General features: G+C 41.3%; 1 protein-coding gene across 1 annotated transcript in view; it reads right to left on the bottom strand.

The window, feature by feature from the left end:
* Positions 1-27,189, bottom strand: part of xylt1 (xylosyltransferase I) — a 113,530-nt gene that overhangs the window by 52,457 nt on the left and 33,884 nt on the right. Inside the window, exons 2-4 of the mRNA XM_015026335.1 lie at positions 8,981-9,575; positions 1,930-2,102; positions 1,635-1,837 (exon numbers count right to left, since the gene is read on the bottom strand). Of these exons, the coding sequence (XP_014881821.1) occupies positions 1,635-1,837; positions 1,930-2,102; positions 8,981-9,575 (971 nt within the window). The remainder of the gene's footprint in view (positions 1-1,634; positions 1,838-1,929; positions 2,103-8,980; positions 9,576-27,189) is intronic.

The raw sequence follows: 27,189 nt of genomic DNA, 5'->3' as shown, positions 1-27,189 counted from the left end.
AGAGATACAAAAGCAAAGCATGCCATTGATTAGGCCAAAACAGATGAGACTGAACCAGCCCGTCATCCGAATCCACATGTGCGCCAGCATCTTCGCTCCAGCTGCAGAGACATCGCGGCTTTTCACCCGGTGGCCATTACAGCTTGTCTAAATTCAACTGGTGGACATCTGGCTGTGCTGAGGAGATAACTCTCTCCTTAATAGGGGGATTTTAATTGGCTGCTGTGGAGCTACATCAAAAACCCAGCAGACCCTCAAGTCCCAGAAGGACTGTAAACTCACACCAGTGATGAAAATTTCTCCTCCAAAAGGCTATTTCCATGACTTCATGTCTCGCCTGTGTAGACTTTGCAGCAGTTAATTACACTTTACAGCTTCCTAAGTGGGATGTTTTTGAGTTGGAGGGATGACTCTCGGACGGCGAGGTCCACAACAGACCTGGAAAGTCAATGGTTATTGACCTTAGGCAATTAAACCGCAGTAAGTTAAACATGTAAACTGTTCAATGTGGTGGGAACCAGAAGGCAGACGCTTGGAAAAAAAAAAAAAAAAGGGTATGAATGAACAGTGTTTAAGAAAGCAGAGGTGCTACATCATCGATCTGTTTGGTTTGACTGTATTTAAAGCTCGCAGTTAACGACAGAAGCATAGACTGGAGCGTATTGGATTACTTGTGCATTGACTCAGAGTGGGATGGTACTGTGGTGACAGGATGCTTTTAAGGAAAATCCTTTTCTACATTACACTGCAATATCGCCACGCTGTCGTCGTGTCTCTCTGTTAAAGACGCCGACATTCCTTACTGCAGAATGGTATTGCATAACAAAAATATCGCTCTTGTTATTTTTAAAGGTGGCTTTGATCAATAGTTCTCTGGGACATTTTTTTTTTTTTTTTTTTCATTTTTTTACAGATTTTTAGTCCAGTACCTGGCTAATTCAGATAGTTGTAAATCTGGTAAATTCAGTCATATGACTCATACATAAACACTGTTACAGTATGTAGCCAATACTATAACAGTGATCACCAAAGGTGGTTGTCATATAGCTCACAAGGTGTAGCAAACCAACAAGAATTGTGTTTTAATTTCCACCTCAAAATAAAAGAAAAACACAGAAAAATATCGTTTTAAAAGTTAATTCTTAAAAGAAATGAAAGACAGCATTCACAAATGAGTAAAAACAATATTTTGGTAGTCGGTGTCGATGTCTTGTTATATCTCTCCTATTGACTGAACATATTTTATACTCCTTTGGTAGATGTTGAATGGAAGCTGAACGGTTCGGCTCTAGAACCTTCTACTCCATTTTTCCTACGCGCTGCTGACTATAGTCTCGTCTTGCTTAGCTATGCTAGCTGCTCTGACTGGACCAGTGAGAAAGTAGGACCCCAAAGCATCTGCTCCTAATATAAATAACAATCCATTGCATAAGAAAGTCAGCAAAAACATCTTGAATGCTGTTTTTACATGTTCTGCTTAAGACAAAAGCTTTTAAGGAAATAAGAACTAACATCTAAAAATTCGGATCTATAGAACAGCAAGGGAAGGTTACTCATCTTTATGGAGCCCTGCATATCTTCATTTTAGAAATTTCCCTCCAAGCTTTTACTGTAACGTGACGGTCCTCTGTTACCTGATAGGGTAGTCGGCAGCGCTGAGATTGATGAAAAAATCCCAGCTCCAGTCCCTCATGGCCAGCAGGTCAGCCATGCTGCGCAGATACATGGTCAGCAAACTGGCTCCCCCCCAGATGGTGGCCATGCGCCAGGGCGTCACCCTCACGTTGGGATACTGGGAAGCGAGGGCCTGCACCTGCCTGTGCAGGTAGTTGGAGCGCTGAAAGAGAGAGAGAGAGAGGGGAACCAAACTGTGTTTTGGAGTCGCGTGGCTCCTGTTTTGGACCGTGTTCCAGGTTCTGTGCGGCTCACCTGGTCGACGTGAATGTAGTAGAAGTGAGAGGTGTGGTAGATGGCTTTGAAGAGACGCTGGAACTGTCGAGAGGCTCGTCCGTGAATCACCAGAACAAAAGCTATTCTCACTGGTTTCAGTGGAAAGCTCTCCACAGAGTCTTCATCCCACTGGATGTTCACGTTGGCTTTACCTTCACAGGTCGACAGACAGCAGAGAGTTTTCTATTATTTGTGGGAAATTATTAAATCAAACCAGAACAAATAGAATAGAGAGAGTAAATGTAAAGAATAGGTTATAGTCATTTTGTTTTTAGGGTCAGCTACCTTAGAGAAATTAGGCCAAAGAGCCTTTATTTGTCCGATCCTTTTTATTTGTCTTGGGCAATTTTACCTATTTTCATCAGGCACTTTTGAAAGTTAATGTTTGAGACCTCAAGGATAGGTGATTTCAGGCTGTTTCTAGACAAAATATGTATTTTAATATGACAGGTAAAAGCCAAAAGCAACACTGAGACAGTAGTGCACGCTTGGTACATAATAATGTCAAAGAAGCTAAAGGAAAAGAAGAAAAATAAGCGTAGAAATGTCAGGGATCATCTATCTATCTATCTATCTATTGAATGTGCACACAGTTATGATTCATATAGGGTTTTATTGTTGCGTGTATCTTAAGGAGAAGAGGATCCAACACTGGTCTGCACTCCGTTTAACAAGGGGGAAAAAACAACCACTCCAGAGAGACGCTAAATGAGACGCTAACACCCAAATTTGTCACAATTACAAAACCAAACGGGAACATAAAAACAGAATCAGGAAAGACTTAACGCTACAGAAGCACAACGCTACGAGTCGCTCATTCGGTTATCGTTTGATTGAGCTGGAGCCATTTCAACAATTCCAGCCACATGAAATCTGCTGTGACCACCGTCCTCCCGCAGGCAGGAATCCTATGAGAGGTTCCTCTGGGAATCCGGGCGTAGCTTGGAATGACAGAGTGCCATCATACCACAACAGGCCAAACTCCCCGAAGACGTCCTAGACTTTTGCAAAAGATGGCAACGGCAAGAATGTGGGCACACACACCCAGGTTGTGGCCTGTCAAAATGAAACGATGCCAGCGGTCCTCCGGAGGATTGTCGGAAACATTGCTCAGCCTCATCGTGTGGCTTTCTACCACGCTTAAACAACCCTTAAAAATTTACACCAACATAAATCTTTTGATGTAAAATAAACTGTAGAGATTTTAAATCAGCACAAAAGGAAAGGACTTTCATTGAATTCCTCAAAGCTGCTAACCTCACCCGCTCCTCCCCTCAAAAAATTATCATGGGTATTGTTTGTTTGTTTATTTATTTTTTTATAAATCTTTAGCTATCACAGCAAATGCACACAGAGAGTTTATGAAAGATTTCTGTTCACTAAATACGCCTTGGGCTGAAGCCTCAAATTACTTATAATCTAGGGTTACAGCTCCCAAGAGCCTGTCTGCAGTGTAGACACAGGGAACCTAAGGGAATACTGACATTTGGACTGTTTATTCGCCTGGCATTAAGGAAAAGCCCTCTCTGCTGGCCCTGAGGCCTTGTAATTACAACTGGTTTTGGCGCATGTATCTGTCATATCCATATTCTGTAGAAAACGATTGCACTCGCTGAAATTTAAGGTGGATTTGCTCAAAGGCCAACGACAAGAGTAAGGTTAACGACACGCTCGCTTGGTTCTAACTGGCTTTACCTCCCGTCATTCAATCCCACAGAGTTCGTGCTACACCATTTCTACGTGTGTGTGTGTGTGTGTGTGTGTGTGTGTGTGTGTGTGTGTGTGTGCTCTGAGGGAAATCTGCTGCAGGCCGTATCAGATTGAACAGTAATTGGTGACCGGCTAAGAAGATCCACTGGCTTGCTTTGCAGTCAGATAATTGGCCAGTCGCTTCTCAAAGCACTCCAAGAGTGTGAGCAAGACTGTCTGGCTGAACTAATGAGCACTTCTGTGCGAGCTAAACTTTCTTTTTTTTTCTTCTTCTTTTTTTATTGTCAATTTGGTCAACCTGTTCATCTGCAGAAGAGCAGCTTTGCGTGGCGTATTCTCCGAGCAGACTGTGTACCTGAGCTAAGAGCTTGCTATCAATCTTTGAAACTGCCTTTCCCTCATCTGCTATCATCCCGCACTCTTCCTCCATCATCCTGTGTAACGTCTGGCTCTGACACACCCTCCATCTTAAATGCTCATATGAGAGGGTAGAAGAAGAGCTGAGTAAGGTCCCAGAGGGCATGCACCAAATTGCATTAGAACATGTCTCAAGGATTGTCTCTGCCTTAAAAGAGAAGTAAAAGACACAAAGTGAGATTTGCAGATAAAAAAAAATAACAAAATCGGTATTGCATTTGATGTTTTCAAAGTGTCATATTTGGTTTATTTTCAGCCAGACAGTGTGAAGAAGACACATTTTCATATCTTCCAACAGATTCCCTATTGGATTTACTGCGTTTGACTTGGCCACTCCAACACATGAATATGCTTTGGTCTTTGCAGCTCTGGCTGGATGTTAATGGATGCCGACTCCAAGTCTTTTACAAACCCTAGTAAGTTTTCTTCCAGGACTTTATTAGGCTCCGTCCATCTTCTCCGTGGCTGAATAAAAGAATGATGCTGCCGCCACCAAGTTTCTCCATAGGGGTATGTGAGCAGAATAATGTGTGAAGGTCCCTATCTGTCAGTAAGATCTGTGCTAGATAACATAAAAACAAATAGCCCAACTAATTTACAACTTTATTACATGACATTAAGGCTGTGCTGCAGTAAACCAGGCCTTAAGATAGGTGACTTTTTATATTACGGATGGTCTAGCTCTAGCATAATGTTTTCCTTAGAAGCTGTAAGTAAAATAACAGTTTGGAAAAGTAAGTGGGCTCTTGTTCCTTGGTCTTTTATTTACTTTTTTCTGGATTTTTTTTCTATTTACTCATATATTTCATACCACAGATTGTAGGGCACAATAATCTTTTTCAAATGCTTTCATAACTTTTAGTCCAATTCTGCAATTGTCCAATAAGGACTGCCGGGTCATTCCTAACTATTTATTGAGATATATTTTAATAGGACGGTCTCAGTAGGATTTTTAGAAAATGGCCACTAATTAATTCATTTTTCAATTGATTTAAGCAATTTGTCATGGTTTATGACACCGTCATCATTTTTCTACCGATATTCATCACTATTCAGGCGGGTCTTTCTCCATTCTGCCCCCATCAGAAAGCAGCCGCCTGTTGATCCGGCAGCCAGAGCAGAGTGTTGTTAGAAAAGTTGGCATGTTGCTCCTAATTTCAACGACTCTAATGCAGAGCTAACACAATTGCTAATCTAGCAGAAGCCTCGAGGATTGAAAGTCGATCAAGCCAAATTGGGCATTTTCGGCTAACAAGGTTAAGACTTGATTGGGAAGGGAGGAGGAATAACACATTGGCAGCAGGCAGCAGGCGGACGAAGAGAAAGAAAAGTGATTTAATTTAGTTGTTGTGTTGTTACAGCCCAGCCACCAGGGAAGAGCCCCTTTCAATTTCTTTGTCTCTTTTGATCAAATTGTCAGTTCGAGTGGGCTGCGAGTTGCTGTGTGAGATGACAAGAGATCAGGCACAGACGGGCGACGTTCCCGCTGATGAGGAACGGGAATGCACCAAAGTTGCAAAGTCATTGTGCTTCGTCGAGTTGTAACAACAGGAGCCGGGGCAGGAGAGGTATCTCAGCAGAACAGGCAGGAGGTATAATGGGTTTCTCCTCCTCTCCTGCTGTCTGCGTTGCATACAGTCCGCTGCCTCGCGCGCGCTCGCACGTGTGTGTACGCAATGTTCACTTCAACATGCCTGTTGATGCGTGCAGCTCGCTGATGGCTGCCGGCGCAACAGATTTTGTTTACTGAATCCACAACCAGCCTGCAGATGTCCATAAATGTGTGAGCGTGGTGCGTCTGAAGAAGATGAGGGAACCTGTGTTCTGTGGCCAGCTTGACAAAACAAACCAAAAAAAAAAACCCAATTTGGGGAGAAACACAAGCAGCATCCCAATTTTATCCAACAATTTACTTCACCAATTACACATTGGAAGGGGTGAGAGCGGGGGACGTACCTCGGCTTTGATGAGAAATTGCAATTACGAGACGGGGAAATTTTTCTCCGTCTACTTAAGCTTCGCTATAGACCTACTGTCTGTACGTAACTTTGTGGAGTGGTTACTTTTGTTGTTTTCTCTGGGGGGGGGGAAAGAGCCTTCACGGCAAAGATTAGGCAGACGTAATGAGAAAAGTGACATGTAAAAACAAGACAAAAAGGCAGGAAAATCATTCGGAATAACTTTTAACAAGATTTTCTCCGAATGATAACTCCCCGGAGCCCTTAATTTCATCCTACTTAATGTATTTCTCACTCCTACTTTTTTTTATCTATAGCTCCTGCTTTCCTATAAAAGTTGCACTGAAACATTCAATTGAATTCTACTTATTTTTACAGTGACATGTTTTAGGAGGGATTGTCTAAATCATTGTCATTACCATAAATTAATTGCAGTGATTTTGTAGATGGCTAACTTATGTTCCAAAAATTTAACATTTAGCTTGGTGTGTACGGTTCTGAAAATGAAAAAAGTATTTGCTCCTTTCTGGTATCTTCCTGTTTTGCTTTTTGTTAAAATTTTCTCAAATTGTCGCACATATTTCAGTCTGAAAGATAACCTAATCAATATTTAGTTTTTAAATAATGATTTCATTTGTTAAAGGAAAAACCAATCCGACCTCGCTCTGTGTTAAAAGTAATTCATTTCCATGTTAAATCGTAAAGAAACTGTGACAGTTGCCATTTTGGTTCGGTTTGGTTCGGACTCAAACCCAGGCGTTTCCCACTGACTGACCAGGGGAACCAATAAATGACTGTCTGACAGCAGGAAGTGGGCTCAAAGATCAGAACAGAAAGAATACAGAACAATGATGAGAGAGCTGCAGGAGCCACTGTCCCCCGTCCGGGTCAGTTTTCACGATTTAACAAGGAAAGGTGTCGGGAAAAATGTAATCCATGGGAGAGCTCCAAAGAAAAGAAAGAAAGAAAAAGGATAAGAGAAAAAAAAACCTACAAAAGCCTGTATCAAATTTGCCATAAAAAAAACAACATCTTGATCATCTTCAAAACTTTTGGAAAAAGTATTCTGTGGATTATGAAGTTACGCGTCGTGTTGCATCTGGGATTGAACTCAACAGTCAAACACGATGGCGGCAGTGTGATGGTCTGGGCCTGTTTCGTTGTGTCAGTCCTAACTAGTGAACTCATTGTTTTTGCTCTCTGATGGAGTCGAGTTAAATCCTCCTTTAGTGAAAAAGAAAATAATAATTGAGGGTTTTGGAGAGCCCTTAGTCAACGTCTGGGCTTAAATCCCGTAGAGATGATGTTTGTTGTGTGATCCTAAATAGATTTTACAAGCTCGAAAACCCGCCAATGAGACGGCATTAAAATAATCCAAGAAGGGAGGGCCACAGTTCCTCTTCAGCTAAAACTACCAAGTTGGTAGTTTTAGCTGCCAAGGGCGGCACAGTCTACTAGGGATTACTTTTTTTCATACATCAGAACTCTGTAAGGAACCAAATACGTGCCCCCCCCCCCAACACTGTTATACAAGTAACTTTACAGCTTCAAGCAACTATGCAAACCTCTCTGTGGACTGGAGAACTCGGCGCACAGTGAGGACGCTTCCCATTTCGAATGCTGCTCTGTCAGCAGCACTGAGGACAGCGGCGCGTAGAGCAACACTGAAATGTGAGGAGCGACTGAAAAAGAAGTGTCACAGCAAAATGGCAGCTCTTTCTCACAATTCCAACTAGAGGGAGAAGAAGAGGAGGGGGCAGGAGTCGCGGGGAATCTTTGGAAACTTTTTAATCAGAAAGTTTGTCTGTTGACAGCTCCGACAATCAGACCAGATCCTGAATTTGCATTCAGATGTCTCAGTGTTGCCTGAGACGCAGTGATACCTTTTCAAATGGTAATTATAATTTCTAGTCACAACTGAGTTAGAGCGTCTGAGGGGAAGCTTAGAAAAAAAGCTCTGTTTGCCTGAAATACGTGTTTCTTTTTGATTTTTAAAAAACTAAACGGCCATTCGTAGCCATTAACTTTAACATCATCTGTATTTTCCTATAGAAAGCAGATTAACACATTCGAATGACGCACGACTTTTTATGAACTGTGCAATACTGTGAGAGCGCGGGTACAGCCAGCCGCACTTTGCAAAACAAAAGCAAAACCACACCATCGTCCGCTACTTCCTGTTCTCTTCTTCGTCCACCAGAAGCAACATCCGGCTATTGATCATGTGACTCGTGTGATGTAAAAAAAAAAAAAAAAAGTGTTTCAATGTGGCTGAAAAATCATCTCATTCCAGTGCGAAAGCCTTTTCTCTAGCAACATGAGTTTTGTCTTTTGAAATTGCTGCATTTCCATCAAGCGGATTTATTTTTGCAATCGCAATTTGCGCAATTTTACGGTTAATGGAAACGCAGCTGCTGTCTCCTTTTAAGACAGAGCAGCCGAACCCATTAACTACAGCTACTCTTCCTGTTTTTCTTTCCCATAGAAAGTACTCTTGGCTTCTGCTGAGTTGTGTCTCCTTCCAAGATGAAGCTAATTTGTTTATGGCTACTGCAGCCATAAACCTCGTTGTATTCTCCTAGTTAATGTCTCCAGAGAAAGAAGTCCAGACTCATTGCTTCAATGTTTAGCGGCGTCACTTTCCTCAAACAAAATCATTGATGGAGCTATTGCGGTAGTTAAATATGTCCACACACTTTGTAATTATCTTTTCCTAACAAAGTATCCCTGACCTGGTGCTTCCAATCTTTTCCATACAGCAAGATCTCCTGCTGCAATCTAGATCAACTTACTGGAACAGATTCACACCGTTCTTCTTGATTGGAAAATGTGAAAGAAAGTTTGCGTAATCAAACGAAAGCCACACAAATTGGGAGAGCATTCAAATTCTGCCTCTCATGTAAACATAAAACCATGACAGCCCTTTGCTAGAGTAATGCACTTACCTTCAATAGGGCAATAACGAGTTACTGCATCAGGCATCAGCTGGCCCTCCTTGTGTCTGCAGTAGACTTCGGCGATCTGCTGCCGGCACTCCTTGCTCTTGGCTCTGGACAGGGCAGAAATGGCTTCCTTGCCGCTGATCTCGCATTGCGGCGGCTGATCGTACGTCACCTCCAGTGTCGGTGTAGTCGCCTGCTTCCTGTGCGGATGCTGATGTCTGTGCTGGGACTGGCCAGGCTGGTCAAGTGAGGCATGAGTGTGCTGCTGCTGCTGCTGCTGCTGTAGGCCTCCAGCGATGCCCTGGCCACCAGGATAGGAGGCATTGTTTCCCAGTTCTAGCGACTGGTGGCCTATGGGCAAAATCTCATTGGAGCTGCGGCCCAGTCTGGGGGAGCTGTCGTGCCAGGCCTGCTGCTGGGTGTGGGGCTTCCCTTGCACACGCTCCCGCTGCTTGCTGCTGGTGGCGCCTACAGATTGCCGGTGCGAACGGGCACCAAAATTACTATTATCTATGTTCTCAAAGTCTTTGGGCACCGAGTTCTCATTGTTGCTGTCAACTCTGCTTTTCTCCTTCGGCCGGTGGGAGTAATACCCGTCCTGGAGGGAGACAGGTGGAGCAGAGGAGGACAGAGACGAAGGAAGTGTTGGATAAATAGAGGGGGGAGAGAGAGGTAAGAGGAAGAGCAAAGGGGGGACACAAACAAGAAAAACAAGATCAGAACCGAGCGAGCACCGTGCATATCAAGTGTTGGATTAACAATCAACATGGCATTAATGACTAGGCAGCACGGCGCCGAACCACGAGCCATGAAATGAAGCAGCAAGGCACCACAGGGCGCTACATAACTCAAGGTGATACAGGTCTAGGGACTCCGTTGCTCCGTGCCATCATCAGATTAGCCCTTGGTTTCAATTAAAACCTCCTTCAAACAGACCCAACGCTCGGCAAACAAAACACCAAGAGGGACTGAAGACGCAGAACATGACCGAGCGTGAACGATCTCTCTTTTGCTTGAGACAAATAAAAATGCAAAGAAATTGCAGAGGCGTGGCGTCTGACTGCACTGCTCAGCACTGCATGGCTGCATACTGGAGATAGTCTCAGAGTGAACGGGGATTGTTTGCTTGAGCCCGTCCTCTGTTTTTCCAGCAGAATAGGCTGAAAGCATCGAGGAGCACAGGGCACAGCGGCACAAAAATCTGCCAGTGAGTGACACGGCGGTGGAAGATGAAGGAGCACTGGCACAGGGTGCGAGTGAGCTATGTTGATTTTCTCCACTGAAATGTTCTGTGATGCATGAAACGAAAAAAAAAAAAAAAAAAGAAAAAGCTGCCGCCAACATGCTGTAACGCACCCTTCTACAGAAGCTAATCTCAAATTTGAAAGGGGGAAAAAAAGTGAAGGTGGGAAACAGGACGACAAAGAGCAGCCGAGGAAAGACATACAGGGGCTTTCAAACGTTTTAAATATTTTCTTGGCTTATACCCACAAAGTTTCTATGAATTTTACAGGGATTTTAAATAAAACATTAACTGAAAGTAGCACAGAACTGTGAAGTGAAGCCAAAACTCATGAAAACTGTCAAATGATTAAAAAAATTTCAAAATGTGGAAAAATTACCCAGAGTTTGGATGGTTTTACCAGGCACTACAACAACAGGGATCATAGATACGTGTGTAAAACAAAGCCTGTAAGAGAGAATCAGAACCAGGACATGTGAGAAGCATGAGAGAGAGAGAGAGAGACGCGAGATTGGTTGGAAATGTCTCTCCACCCCTACAGCCAGGTCTGTTATCGCCCCGTTGACCTTTCCTCGCTGTAAACACCTTGTACTCGCACAATTACAAAGGTGGGACACTTTCACGCTCAAAGAGACAGGAGGGGGGGAAGGGATGATATTATACGGCACAACGCAAAACTGCAGGGAAAACAAGACAGGGGACAACGCTCCCATTGTCATTTCCCTCTAAGCTTCCTCCTTGGCGGAGGTCTGGTTCTCACTAAATTAGCTGCGTTAAAGCTGCCTGCCTCTCTTCTCCTCTGAATCTCTGCCTCTTCCCTCGCTCCTGCCCTTCACACTTCTCTTCACACATCTCGTTCCCTCCCCTCCGCTCCACTCCGATCATCCCTCATCCTTTCTTGCACATCTCCCTCCTCTCCTCTGATCATCTGCTACCCATTTTGCCTCTCTCACACCTCACTTTCTCCCTCTTCTCACCTCCTCTTTATTAATCCACCACTTTGCCACCTCTCCTGCCTGTCATAACCTCTCCCCGTCTCCCCTTTGCCCTCGTCTGTGACTGCTTTACACTATTCCCCCCTCCCCCGCCGTACCCCACCAACTAGTTTAAACAAGACTGTGTTTCTTGTGAATGGCAGAACTTGTTAATCCTGCGTGTAACAGCTGCTTAGGCCAGTGATCACCTAAAAAGAAATCCCTGCCTCGGAGTTTCAAAGGGAATGCTTTAGGAGACTAATCCACGCAGTGCAAGTCACTGGATGTTTCCAGAGGTAAAATGAGGCTGTGTGCAGTCACGATTATGTCTGCAAAGCTCGTGCTTGTAGTGGATTTTTGTTCAAAAAGTGCACGACGGAGAGTGTTGTTCTTTGTTTAAGGCAGAAAGAGTGAAGCCGAAGCAGCATGTGTTTGCCCTGGAGGCACTTGTGCTTTGATCCCTGCTGAGAGAGATATGAGAAGATGAGGGACACAGTTAAATTGGAAAACTGCCTGGAAAAAAAAAAAACAAAACAAAACAAAAAAAAACAGAACACCACAAGTGTGTGCCTCAACTTAGTAGAAGACAGACACGACGCAGAAGTTAGAGAGGTGAGAGGCCAGTAGTTAAAAGCTTTTCTTGCTTTTAAAATAAGACCGTTTTGTTTTTTGTTTTGTTTTTTTCTCTTGTTAAATTAAAAATGACAAGTCTGGCATGTGGTGACGACGTGTTGTTGGACTTGTAAGGCACGTACTCCCCAAAGCAAAGCTAATGGTAGAGAGTCTAAATCTTTTACAGTTTGTGGGAGAGCATAAAATCCTTTAACCACGCTTCCAGGAGAACAAGCTGGGGCGTGATCACGCAGACAATCCAACACAGAGGATCCTAACATCTTCTAGACGACGTATCGAGAGATGCAGAATTCCTTCTGATTCCTGATCTCAGGTCTTTGGAAAGCTTTGATCTGGCTTCCTGCAGTGGTTGATAATCAATTATTTATATTGGTGGCAGAGAGGCTGCAGGGTGGAGCGGTGGAGTTGCGGTGTTGGAGCGCGGGAAGGATCGGCAAAGGTGTGAATCTCTTCCTAAAGTCTTTCTGCGTAGAGTTGGAAGGTTCTCTCCCACTTCAACTAAATCGTTTAAACAGGGTTTCTGTGCAACTAATCGGACGTGGAAGACCTCTGACAACACAGCAAAAACAGCCTCATACATTTTACAGATTTTTTAGGCAAGGTTTTGAATAATGCCATACAAAGACATTGATTAAAATTGTTCATCTTTATAGAGTTTGAAGAACTTTTACCTTATATTGTTCCAGATCTTTGCGATTTTGATTTGAATTACTAAGACCAATACGGCGAAGCAGCCCCATGGGGCCTGAAGTCCAAACGAGTGGCATGTGTAAGCAGAGGCTGAGGAGATTCCTGTGAATCCACAACCTTCACACGGTGTTCCTCTCTTTCCTCCTTCTGTGAGCAAAAGGACTCCCAGTAGATGTGCTGCTGTTTAATCTCGGAGACCGGGAGGAAACGGTGGGACACAGAATTAATAGCGGAGACGCTCACTGAAGATAGAGCTGCCTTGGACTACAGCTGGGGCATGGAGCTGCAGGGAGCTATCGATTGTTGCTGGGGATGTGTTTTCCGCTCCCTGGGAATGTCAGGGAGGCAAAGCGGGGATTGCCTGGCATATGGCGAGGTGGCTGTGCAGACACACACGCACAAATGAGCACAAGCGGGGAGCGCCCTGAGCTGTGCTGAACAGTGAGGAAAATGCAGAGGGGGGTAAACAAAAAAAAAAAAAAAAAAAAGAAAAGAAAAATCATCCATCACTGGTAGGTACATTTAGAGAGAGGCCCAATGGAGCTGGGAGTTTCAGCTCCCCCTCTGGGGATGGTTTAGTCCATTTCTCAATACTAAGCTGGCCCTTTCCACTTTACCTCATTTCCTCTCCCACTGGGGGAAATAGTTCACCTGTCCTTTTTTCTCTCTTTCTCACTTCCTTTTGCCTCGATCTCCTGTGCAGCAAAGGGGGGGGGGGAAAAGCACATATCTGTCTTTCAGCACCTGTCCAGCTTCACCCTTTTCCTCCTCCTCCTTCTCCTCCTCTTCTCTGGCATTTTATTCCTTGCTCTCAGTAAAAAGAAAAAAAAATGTTCATCTGGTCCACCCTACTCCCCTTTCTTAATGCCATCGTTTGCTCTAGCAGTCCCAAGGAAAATGTGAAGGCCCACAGGATAACAACACAGATTGGATTCACCCCACCATTTCAGTTGGCCTTTATTTTAAAGGTGTATTTAAAGGGCTTGTTTTAATCTCACCCTGGAATAGCTCTCGAGTTGCCCTGCTGTGCTCATTGAGCTAAAATGCAAATACTTTGGTGAGTAACAGACAAGTTACAAAAGATTTGAAAAGATACGTCAGGCCATTTTAACACAAAACTGCCTCCCATATCTGTCTGCATTACATCATCTAAAAAAGCCGTTTTGGCGAGACACAAGTGACTCACTGGCTACCGGTTAGCTGCTATGCTAACGTTAGCATCTGCTTCCGAGATCCCCGGAAGTAAAGGGCCATAACACAGTTTTTTCAGATTACTCTGGATATTTACGTCATTTATCTGGCAACATTTTGTGTAGTAGAAAAAGGAAGATAGACCTGATAGGAATGGTTTGTACGTATTTATATTGTGACATAAATGAAACCATAATTTGATGGAGGGATTATTCTTTTTTTTTTTTTTTAATAATGACAACTTTAGAAGGAGATACTTGCATAAAAATTTAGTCTGGATATTTGACCTTAAAAATGTTTACTTTTTGAAAAAAAAAATTCCTCTACTAAATACAGAAAATAAACCGCTTGTTTATAGCTACGAATAACTGTCATTGGACGTTCTAGTTTTAGAGAGGTTTGATTGAATTTTACAATAAAGCTACTAAAGAAAAGCAAAAAAAAACAAACAAAAAAAAAAAAAAAAAGTGGCAAAGATGCGTGAGAAAGAGTCTGCGGTATTTATTTCTCAGAAAATGCATTAAATACCCATCCCTGCTCCAGCACAACAAACAGGATCAAATAACTGTTTTTACCTCCTCAACATGTCATCGTGTACAGTTAGACTTTCCTATTCTAAACAAAGGTGGCTAATCACTGGTGAATTCAAATTTGCTTGCAATTTGCATCTGCTCCTTTTTTTATTTACATTTTTTTTTACCATTCATGTTTTTCACTTTTGTAATTCATGATTGTAGATGTATGAGATGCAGCCCAATTGAGTAATAAAATATCTGCGTTTGCTATCTCGAGCGACACAGCGTGTTTCAAGAATGTCAAAACACTTGTCCATTAATACAATATCTAATTTTGTTGTGTCATTTACAATCTGCTTCATTTTCCATTTTATCAAAACGGTTCCGTTTTGTTTTTGTTTTTTTACCGCTATTCTTTTCTATCTGTAGACTTTGCTCTCTGAAAAAATAGACCTGATGCATGTTGTTAGAGCTGAAATGAAAACACCCAACTCAACCTCCACCACCAGGTAGATATTTTTTGGTTTGTTTTGTTTTTTTTACCGCTATTGACACCAATGTTTATGTTTTTTTTGTTTTTTTTTTACCATCCTGCTAATCCTCTATAGCATATTTCTAAATCTCTAGTCCTTGAGGGAAACTGGCCTACAAGTTTAAGTTTGTCTCTTGTCCAAAAACTGTTAGCATTTAAAACTGTGGCTGCATGACTCCAATCAGCAATGCCTCTTCCAACATGAGCTTCATGTCATCTTAGGTTTGATCATAGGACGCCATCTTTCAGATTTCACAACTCAAATAAGAACCAAAATAAATGGAAATAGTTTAATACAAATCTAAAGCCCCAACAGCAATTTAACTCGAAATCTAATCTTCCGAATTAGTAAAGATGCGTCAGAAGAAAAACAAAACAACAAATGGTTTGTAGGTATGAAACAGTTTATCCACAGTTGTGAAATGGGGGTACAAATCCGCAAAGAGGAGGATTGATCCAGAACCCACATTTTCTTTTCCCATTGTCCGCTTGTTTGCTACCAATTACTGCTTTTAATTGTGAATCAATAAAGTGCATATTCATGCCTGGGTCACACTAAGATGACACATCTTTCTGGCTTCTGGAAACACAAAATAGTCTCTTCACTGGCAACCAAGCTGTGAGATTTCATTACTTTCTGTGTTCTGCGTGTTTTCCAAGCTTCCTTTCTCTGTTTCTCCCTTTAGACATTCTCTTAAAATCCCCATTTTTTACCACAGGCAAAAGAATGCTGGTCACATGTATGGTAAAAGAAGGAGTGTGTGTGCATGTGTGTGTGTGCAAGCAAATACACGATTAGCACCCACAGCAGCATCTCCAAATGAGCTGGGTTTGGTATGCACAGAAGCTGCTTGTGTGCCCTGTGACAAGCCCTGGAGCTGGAGTGTTGGAGGGGGAGTTCGTCTTTTCATCAGAGTGAACGCTGGTAACACTTTCTGTCCAGGAAATTTGAGGTAGACACATTGTATGTACTTATAACAAAACTACATTCAAGAATCAGACACAGATTCTGGTTAAAACCAAATAGAAAAGATTTTGGAGTCACACAGACAAGGATCGAGGGTTTTCACTGAGACCAGAGGTCAAAGGTGAGGTTTCAAACTGATGCAGAATTCCCGTCCGAACAGACATTCTTCTGTCGCAACTATGTGGCTTCGCAGACTGTGTTTGCACATGTGCATTTTTGCTTTGTCAAGATAATTAAAGTGTCCAGAAAGACAGAACCTTCCCCACAGACACTGTAGTTTCTATTCCTTAAATATTGCAAAACTGCACGTGAACTCATAATGAAACATTCATCTTGTGACGGTTTCTATAAGCTCACAATGGCAGTAAAAGTGAAAAGGAAGCTGCAGGTTGTGATTTTTTTTCTTCTTCTCAGATCCAGGCTTATACGTTATATTACTGTTAATGGTTCCCACATTAAATCGTTTCTATTCTTTAATCATCTCAATCTGTACAGTCAGAACCTCTCAGTCTTTTTCAAGCACTGCTGTGGGATAGACGTGTGACATGTAATGACAGCTGATAACCAGGGCATCTTTCACTCATCAAATAAACCTACAGGTTTGTAAGTAAGTAAGTAAGTAAGTAAGTAAGTAAGTAAACTTTATTTCTATAGCGCTTTTCACAGACCAGAGTCACAAAGTGCTGCACAAAATGTAAAAAATAATTAAAATGAAAGCAACATACAAAACAATAAAACACAGTATTACGCTAAAAAGCAAGTTTAAAAAAGTGGGTCTTAAGTTGTTTCCTAAAAGTGTCTATACAATCCAGAGATCGAATGGTACAAGGTAGCTCATTCCAGAGGCGAGGTGCCACAGCTTTAAAAGATCTGTCTCCTCAAGTCTTAAAAAGGGTCCGAGGAACCATCAGCAAGTTCAGATTGGACGACCTGAGGCTCCTAGTCGAAACATAAGGCTGGATGAGGTTCTTAATATAGTCTGGCGCCTGTCCATGAAGAGCTCTAAAAGTCAGTACCAGGATTTTATAGTGCATCCTGTAAGATACAGGCAGCCAGTGCAAGCTTTTGAGGATGGGTGTAATATGTTCCCTCCTGTGGGTGCAAGTGAGCAGGCGTGCAGCTGAGTTTTGTACTACCTGCAAACGCGCAAACTCCCTCTTGTTAAGACATGTAAACAGACTGTTACAATAATCCAATCTCGATGAGACAAAAGCATGAACAATCGTCTCAAGCTCACCATAAGTCACCATCTTACGAAGTTTGGAAATGTTCCGAATTTGGAAAAAACAGTTCCTAACAAGCTGATTTATGTGCCGCTCCATAGACATCGCTCCATCCATGAAAACACCCAGGTTGCGCAGGTTGCTCTTAACTGTGCAGCTCAAGTTTCCGAGGTGGAAACGGACTCATTGCTGCCTACTTCTCCAGTCAAAGTCTCCAAAAAAGGAAAGTCAAAGAGCACCAACGACACGTCAACTTATTTTTTAAACTATACCAGTGAGTCAGTCGTCTTAGTCACAGGCGCCACATTCGAGTTTGTGAAGAACATTCTTTATAAAGCTAAAATAATAGAAGGGTAAGTCATTTGTAAATTACCAATGTAGAGCTGCATCTAGATATGTCGTAGTCTGTTGTTTTTTTTGTTTTTTTTTCTTGATTTTTTACACACAACAGAAAAAGCAAGGCTGTATACAATGAAACAATAATTGCTAAATTTCCCTGTAGCTTTTACAATCGTTTCAGGGTCACTTCTTTTGTTCACACTGGCTGATTTATGACTCATTAGAGTGCCTTCGGAGCCATTACTGATCTCATTACATATTCACCCTGCACAGCATAGCAGGGTAAACTGAAAGCTACTTGTATTTATTTTGGATAAACAGGCTTTTCAGAGTAATGTTTGCACAATAAAATAAACTACAAAAACAGCTAAAAGTTTGGTATGGAGCAAGAAACACATTTTTTTTTCTTTTACAATTTAACACAATATCTCTGACAATAGTTAATCATATGTATATGGAAAAAAAAAGCTTACTGGCTGCTGCTGCACATTGGCTCTTATAAACACCAACTTGATAATATCATCGCTGTCTAATTTGACCGTCTCTTTCCAGAGAAATTACTCCTTTTTTAAATGTGATATCAAAATACAAGAACTCTGCAAGGAGGTAAATATGTTTATATTCCACTTTAAATTAAATCAGATTAAATCAGAATTGGAATGCAACATCTCTAAAATGATGATCCTTACAATCACCAATAGGTGGCAAAAACTTAAGATACCATCAAAGAACAGGGAAAGCAGCACTGCTACTGACAGGGGATGGGTTGTGCAGGAGTTTTTCCTATTTTTGCAAGACTAAAGTAATGATCCGTACCTTTCAGTCTGTGCTTACAATGAAACGATAACAATCTTGACATGTAATTCTTGGCAACAAAAAAAAAAACTGTATTCTGGTAGAAAAAAAAAAACGCTTTATGTGGCAAGATTTATCAAATTCACCTTGCTTTGAGTGATCAAAGCAAAATATGTTTCTGCAGATTTCAAAAGCTTTGTGTAACAAAAGAAAAAAACTTAAATGAAAAACAAAAAAAGATTAAAGGAGGTAATTTCTCTACTTTCAAGACGCATTTCCAGCCAATAGTTTCGGACCGTGATCCTGATTTTGTTCTGGTTGTTTGATGCTGCATCTTCTGCACTTAATTACGTTCCTCTTCAAGCAGAAAAAGAGAAGCATATCTCCTGATTACGAAACACAACATGCAGAGCTGAATCTTTGTATTCTAATCTTAAAACGGTGAATTATTAAAATCACTGCTCACTGCTATTTAGAATATAGAAAGTCTGGTAAATTCAAGCTAATGCATTTTGCACACACAGGATGTGCGTTTCTGAATAAAAGCATCAGATAAAATGTCATAAAGTGTCATTTCATTAACATCGGCTCTCTGATGTGGAAATGACCTGATGTGACCGTTACGGAGGAAATATAAGAAAATCTGCACGGAGATGAACAACGTTCACTTCTGAAACTTCTACACTTGAATTGAATTAAGTAGAACATGAAGTTGAAAGATGACCCTGAAGATTCGCTCTGTGTGAGATCTCACATTGCAAATGATGGCAGAGCAAAACGATCTAAAGAACAACGAAATGAATGCAGTGCTTCAGTTTTGGTTCACCTTCTTGGCTTCCGTAGTTGTTTTAACAAGCACACACACACACACACACACACACGCACACGCACGCACGCACACACACACACACACACACATGCAAATGCAAATGCAAACTGAACAACGCCAGCACCACTCAGTTGCACAAACCCAGTGTTTGGCTGTGTCCTTGTGTGTGTTAGTGACTGTGCCGCTTGTGGAGGCTCCAGCAACCAGGCTCGGTTTGAGAATGCTCCAAAATGTATGTGGGTTACAAGACATGTCTGAAACCTGAAATTTACCTTTAAACATATAAGTCACGTGGCATAGCTAAAGACTGAATTGGTTATTTGACAAGTATCATTTGCTTTCAACGTAAGAAGTGTTCAGGTTTCTCCTCACCATCTGGACTTCAGTAATAAAATACAAGATTTCTGCTGGGCAGCTAAAGTCATAACCAGACTTAAAATTAAACATCTCATTTCAGGCCTTCCGAAGTTAGCGTGTACAGTTACTCCATCAAACTTCTCACGTTTCATTCACGTCTTTAATTGGTACAGTACGTCCATCGGTATTTGAGGTGAGTTGGGTTGGACATCCACATGTGAATAAATAAAAATCTGAAAACTTGAGATCCCCTCTGGTCCTCTTAATGTGCATTAATACGTAGAGTGGAAACCATTTTAGCGCTACATAAGAAAGTAATATCTACTGTTTTCTTGTTCACTGCTTTTGGGGGTACAGCCAGTCGTTGCTAAGGAAAATAAATGGCGCTCCTGGATTGGCTGATTACAAACAACAGTCAATAATATGTTAAGTAGCATTGAGTTTTTGGTATTTCAGCATCCCAAGCAGCCTCTTTTTGGAATAGTGTCAATATGCTCTGCAAAAATAAAAAAAATAAAAAATAAGAAAATCAGTGAATAATTTTAAGTCATGTTCTACAGAAAAAATCTGCAAGTCCTTGAATTTGCAAATACTGATCCATAAACAAGCTGGGGTCCATCGAGTCTTCTTTCCTTTTTTGTGTGTGTGCAGGCAGCAATCACTCTATGTGTTCTAGTTCTGGATAAGGAATTGGGGATGTTGTCATACTGTGAGGAAACTATTCAGAGCAGGAATTTATTTCGTCCTACATAAAGGATTTCTCACAAGTTTGCTTGTGAAACTGACTGCTTGCAGAGTGTTTGGAGAACTCAAATCGACATGGATCTCAACAGCTGGCTAAGACCTATCAGGATCAGGATGCCCACTTCTCAACCTACCGTACTGAGATTGGCAAACCAAAGTGCAAAGCGAACTGACGCTCATCCCAAAGTTCAGTCAGTGTATTTTAACACAAAACTGCATGGCCAGCAGTTGCTTGTAATATTAACTGCGTGACAGAAAACAGAGGAAAACAAGACTGATGGTAAGGTACAGGCTTTTATTAACTTGTTTACGACAGAGGAAATGGAGCTAAATTTAAACTGTCTGTGTACCACCAGGCAGCTGTTTCACAAATACGGGAAGCTTTACATTGCTGATTCCAGTCACTGTTTGCTAACAAGAGTCTGAACCGCCACCATTACAAAGCACTGAATCAATACCTGACACTGTTCAACGTGGCGTTCTTCCGCAATTAATCTCATGTTGAATTATGTCAATGTCATAACATTTGATTATTAGTACAAGATCATCTGTGATAACAAGAGACGTCCTCGGCTTATGACTTATTTTCTGAAATGGTGCATAAAAACAAATCATCAAGTATGTTGATGAGAACCTGTATGGTTCAGCTTGTGTGTAACACTGTTGTCAAAAATAGGACTTGGGAGAAATGTTAGTGTTTATTTTTGTTGTGACCACAAAGAGAAATTCAATATCACATTATGTCAAAACTGAAACACCAGTACCTTAAAGGGGAGGGGTGAACTTATGTGAAATTTGACTTTAAACTCCATTTTAGCTTTAAACTCTGACCAACGTCTGTAAAATTATGCTGAAAAAAGTCCCATAAGCTCAATAACTCCTTACGCGTTAACATTAATAATCGTTTTGTGTGATAGTGGGGTCTAAATACGCCCCTCAAGCCTTCAGGTTGATGCTGAAATAACTTGTCCTTTCTCCTCAACCGCCTCCTCACTAGGTGAACCCAGAAAGGTTCCAGATGACAACAGGAATCGAAATCATTCAGCTTGCAAACAGTGTATTAAGCCTATATATCTCCAGCCACTGAAAGCCATTTAACAGCCCATGTTAAGATATTGGCAGTTCTCCTACTGTGTGCCTCTTCACGCTCTTTTCTCTCCTATAGCGTCCTAATATTTCCTCCCTTTGAGTAAACCCCAGAAACGTGCATCTCCCGACTTCGAATAAAGCCCATCAGGCGATTCCCGAGCCATATCTCACAAGGGCATGAAGAAAAGTTTCTTACCCCTCCTCTTCCTCCTGTCGCGCACCTCCCTGTTCAGCCATGAAATGACACCCCTATTTAATCAATTGTGAATCATGAAATTTTGCACAAGAGACCCCTTTTCTTTGCACTTGACAGTGATTGAACTGCACAGCCATGCAATTGCATTCACCACGGCGATGGGAAGAAAAGGGAGCGGAGGGGGAGGGGCCGCGTCTCTGTGCAGTCGGCGTGCGAGTGAGGGATGACGGCAATTTCCCTGTGACATCATGAGGCCCCGCTCAATGGCGCAGCAACACAGGGTCCCTTCTATCCGTCGAGGCTGCGTGGTCTGTCAGCGCGGTGGGGTCCCATAAGGGTGCAAAGAGGGCTGCGTGTGTGTGTGTGTGTGTGTGTGTTGTGATAGAGACAAACGTTTTATGTATAGGCCCAAAAATAGATCAGGGGCAGGAAAAAACTGAGACGGACAAAGGGTCTGGCATGAGAGAGATTAAAAGTAGAAAAGAAGAACTTAAGGACTAGAGAGAGCAGGGCCTGGGGGGCGGGGTATCCCGCTCTCTTCCCGTAGAAGTACGGCGTGCGGTCTGCTGAGATACAAAGCAGTGACACAGCAAGATGCACGAAGCTGAGCGGAGAGTCATGTTCGTCTGTTTTTGTCTGCGAGGCAAACCACATTTGATCCTGGTTCGATTTGTTTTTTGCATGCTTAAAAAAAAAAAAAAGAGCAGTCACCATATTTAGGAACAGCATGCAAATGATTTGCAAATATACCACATGGTGAGGCAATTTGGTTTCACTTCCACTGTGCTGTCAAACGTTCTGCCTGCAGGACAAAACCCAAGGCACATTGTTGGTAATTCCGAATGATAAGGAAGACTGGAAAACGATTCCCTGATGCCGATTTCAGTTTTTTTTTTGTTTTTTGGGTGGTTTGTAAATGCACAAAGATTGAGAAACAATGCTTCATTCTTTATCTTGGTGTGTACACCTTCTTGTTTCTAAGAGTGAATCCCTGTCTGTTTCCTCAAGCCTTTTATTTAAAACCCATCAACAAGTAATGTGACAAAGATTTAGAAGTTGAAATTCTGGATAACAACTGATTCAAATCTGTTATATTTCAACTATGTGTTTAGCAGTGTCAAAAGAAATATATTTTTTTAACTTAAAATATGACAGAAATAACCAAACATCTTAATAACCAGCAAGCGTTTTCCTAGAGACCAGCTGAAAACTTAATATATGTCATCGACTTCATGAGGCTAGACAAGATCAGGCAAACTACGACTTATTCTTTTGCGTCTTAAGTCCAGTTTATTCTGGCCTGGCAGAATAAAATACCACACACTTACGGCATTGCTAATATCGGCATCCTCTGAAGGTTTCCTGTTGTTTTCTGAGTGAGTGCTTTAAGATGAGAATCAAATAATGACTTCTTCTTTAGCGGAAAGAAACCGTGGTTAGATGTCGTTTCTGCTGAAAGACTTGAGGGTGAAAAAAAAATGTTTACTGTAGCATAGAAACTCCAAGAACACCGCTTTCAAGACATCTGCTGCATTTAAATGTTCTTAATGCAATGTTTGCCGAAGAGTTAAACATCCTTCTTGAATAAAATTCTTCAAATGATTATAATCAATCCATTTGGAAGTCACATCATGTGGTCAAATTTGCATTTTTGCAAAAACAAACACAGAGAGCTAATGTGTTGTGTCCAAACAGCTGCGAACGCAGCACAGCTGAACAGTCAATGGGAAATGGAAAAATTACACTCAAAGAGCAATCTATGAGTTTTGAAAGGTGTAGTTTGTGAGTTTTAAAAGTCGCTAAAGTTACAGTTATCTCCTTGGGGCATAAGGAGATAAAAATCAAAGTGGAAGTAGTAAGAAGGAGAGGAAGCGAAGGGGAGAAGAGAAGGAAAAGGCAAAGGGAAAAGCATAGATGGCTGATCAGATTTTTAACATTCGACAGTCACAGCATAAAAATTTCCAGGACAAGTTATTTCCAAGCACGAGAGTAGATTTCAAGCCTTAGCTTCTTAAAATGTAAGAAGAAGAAAAAAAAGCCTTCGGTGAAATCTAAAAAGATATCAAAAAGATTATTTGTCCTTCTATAAATCAGGCAGTTTGTGGTTCAGCGGTTAACAAGATTGCATGACAAGAAGAGGGTTGGGGCAATAAACTACCAAAGTTGGCTGGAGAAGAAGGAACCAGATTAATGCTTAAGTCTGCAGTTCTGTAAGTGGCCACTTAAAGCCTGCTTGCAACAACAAGTCAACCCCACAGATGTTCAGAAAAAAAAAACATAAAATTGTTTCCAGTTTGCAAAATTAAGCAGTTTTGGTTCATGCCGAGAATTTCAGCAGACAATCACTGGCTTCTTTTAACCTCATCCTTAAATTGCAGCATGACTTAAAGGAGTGAGTTATCATGTACGGTATGTTGAAAGGACATTTTCCACATCAGCAACACGTGAGCTTGATCTGATAGTGCTAACAATACTTTGGCGCATGAACCACTGGGAAAGATCACATTTTTACATTTCAAGCAGGTAAAATCTTTGGATCTAGTCACCGGTCCATGCTGCAGCCCGAACCAACTTTATTGGCAGATGAGACATTATAGCGTCACATTTGTATAACAATGGCCAACGTCCTTTTTTGCAGAAAAAAAAAAAATCACTTTTGCCAAAATATATGACTTAGGTCATTATTTTTAGAAAGGTGATTATATAGAGATTTACAGTATCCCTGAAATTAAACTAAGACAATCTCATTAGAAGGACTTAGAAGGGAGTGGTATGATGTAATTGTAATGTAATTTGTGGTATGATGTAATTGTAATGTAATTTGTGGTATGATGTTGATTCTACTGTGTTTCTTATGTTTGTTTTATGCTTTGTATAGTTTTAAGGTTGATTTCTATTGTACAGCGTTTTGTGATTTTATGTCTGTGAAAAGTGCTTTATATCTAAACTTTACTTATAAGCTTGCAAAATGGTGTTCAAATGGTTAGGTTGAGTTAATGTCAGTCTAAGCTGTGAGTAAAATGCTATTTTAATTTTGCTAACATCAATATTTTTAAGTCGTTGTATGTCTCGAGTTTGAAAATTACCCTGATCAGTACATTTTAAAAATTTCCCCTAAAATTAAAAAACAAAAAAAATTCTCATATATATTTGTATAAAAATGATATAAAATCATCAACGTAGTACCTCAATCATCTCTAAAAACATATTAAAAATTGTTCAAATAAAATCAAAACAAAAAAAATGAATAGTGAAAACCAATAAAAAGAAAAAGCATGTCATTTTCTCCAAATACGTTTGTTCACATTTTAGCATTGATCTTGAAAGATCTCATACATGTATTTAAATGTTAGCAAAATTATATTCAATACTTATTTTACTTAATGAAAAAATGTGTTGCTGACTGCTGCAAATACTATCTAGCACCAAATCTTGCACATGGCTTGTTTGATTCATCTCTTTGTCTTCTAAATCAAATCATATTACATCGGTCTGGAAATTACAAAATAAGAGCATACCTGCAAAACAGAACAGACCAAAAATATGAAACATGTTTGCAACTGCATTGCTTTTGCAATTGACTGGAACAAACATTGAAAATGAAACTAATTAACTGCTCTACCATAGTAAACACTGTGCGTACATTTCCCTGTATGCTGTAGAAATCAGACAGTGACGTCTTCTCTTGAGATTTTGACAATATCACTTAAAAAAAAAACCATCCAGTTCTTCTCCGTTGTAACAGAAAACAACCCCCAACACGCTTGATTTCTCATTGCTCTCTCTTTTCCCAATGTTAGTCCCACCTCTGAGCAGCATGGGGTTCCCACCAAAACTCCCCAAAACAAAAGCCATTTGTTGCCAGCAGGGCTCCCTGACCAGGCCACACCCAAAACAAGTCGCGACACAATCTGGTCAAATTACAAACTTCCCCCTCCTCTCTCCTCTACCATTAAAGGGCACCTTAATATCCCCTCCACCACCACCTGCATGGCATCAAAGTCTGGAAACCCGGTGCTTTTCAGGAAGACACATCAGCAGCAATTTTGGCTCTCATTTCCTCCCTCACAGCAGGAGTTTAGCAGGACATGCCAAAGCCTCCGCTCAGCGTGACGGAGGTGGGGGTGGGGGGGGGGCAGAGGAAGGTAGACTGGGAGTCTTGTCCTGCAGACAACAATGTCCCTAATTTGTCCACAGATTGAGCGGAGAAGAGACAAAGGCAGGCCCTCAGACACCACTAATTCAGATGAAAGCACATTTATGAGCTTGTGTGTTTGCGTTTGATTGCCTCGGTGTGCGAGCGTGCAATTAGCAAGCAATGCGCTGCAGCCATCTCGCTTGGCTGCAGGGTTACTGGTCACCAGGAGGCCTTCATCAACCCCCCACCTCCAGCTCCGCGGCTACAGATGTGCAGCGTGGCGTGGCGTCGGCACAAGGAGCACGACAGATGTTTATACACGCGCACGCTGCGATTTGTACAGATGGATCTGTGTGAGGCAGTCGTTCTGACGGCGGATACCGACGCTTCCTCTTCACCGTCTCGCCTGCTGGCCTGGTGTGCCCTCTACACCCTCCCCAACATATGCTAATCGCTGCCAGAGAGCTGTAATTTGTAAATGATTTAACCTTTTAATAGCGAAAAAATGAGGTTGGATACAAGCGAGTCCCTCTGGATGTAAAGGCAGAGAAGAAAAATAAGGATTTGAGCAGCGATTTAGACATCACTTAATTGTGCCATCCAATTATCTGTGGGGCTCCATGTGCGGACGTGATCTGTCCACAGTGTGTGTGTGTGTGAATGGCTACAGTAGATGTTGAATTTGTTATTGGATTCTTACTTTTATATATATATATATATATATATATATATATATATATATATATATATATATATATATATATATATATATATATATATATATATATATATATGTGTGTGTGTGTGTGTGTGTGTGTGGCTTTTCAAAACAAGCTGGTGCCAGGGCTTAGCTGATAGGCTAATTAAGCTCACCACAGGGAATAAATGTTTCCTCTCTGCCTGCCATTTGTCACACCTGGCACAGAAATGTCACTGGGAAAAAGGAAACACACAGACAGACGTACACACACTGCGAGTGGGAGCATTGCTGAGGTGACAGGGCTACTGTGTGAAATTAAGCAGAAGCTAACAAAAAGTAGCAGGGAACTGGGGTGGGGGGGGAGCAGACAAATGAGACATAGATATATGGCAAAGAGTGTGTGTGGTGGTAAATTAGAACGTTAGAGTGCAAAGAAGTGCAGAATAAAGGATGGATAATATAGAGGAAAAACACGTTTTAAGCCATGCAATTCAACAGAATATTACAATAAGATAATATTAAGCTTTGCTGATAATAATATGGAGGTGCTGTGACTAAAACTGGGAAAATATCCAACTGGGCATCGGGAGATTGCAAAATTAACCAAGCAACGGAAAGTCATAAATCTTGGCTCCTCACTGTGATGTCTCATCTGTGATTTTTTATTATTTTTTTTATCCAATAAAGGTTACAATTTAATCAACTACTTTAAAAAAAATAGTTCTCAAAGTGTGGAAGTCTTGGTTTACTATATTAATTTGGTACTTAAAGGCGTTATACTTTCCCTTTAACACGTTAACAGGCGGCACTGAACACTGAAGTGCACTGAGGCCCATAAAGATGGAGTAAAATAGTTTTTACATGTTCTCATGAAATCTCTGCGTCACTGTTCTGTACAGATCAAGTATGTATCCTTTCAGAAAGATGTCGGTCACTCTCTCTCGAATATAAAGCATTGAAAATCAAGAAGCATATTTTCCAGCTTGTTTTATCAAAGGCTGGTGTAAGATGCTCACTGTTTGACATCCTAGATTAGCAATAACCACAGTTATTGCAC

Source organism: Poecilia latipinna, unplaced genomic scaffold (genome assembly GCF_001443285.1).
Source record: "Poecilia latipinna isolate Pla-1442-1.1 unplaced genomic scaffold, P_latipinna-1.0 Scaffold98, whole genome shotgun sequence".
Lineage (NCBI taxonomy): Eukaryota > Metazoa > Chordata > Actinopteri > Cyprinodontiformes > Poeciliidae > Poecilia > Poecilia latipinna.
Note: the sequence above shows the minus strand (reverse complement) of the source record. Positions and strands in the feature narration are given on the sequence as shown.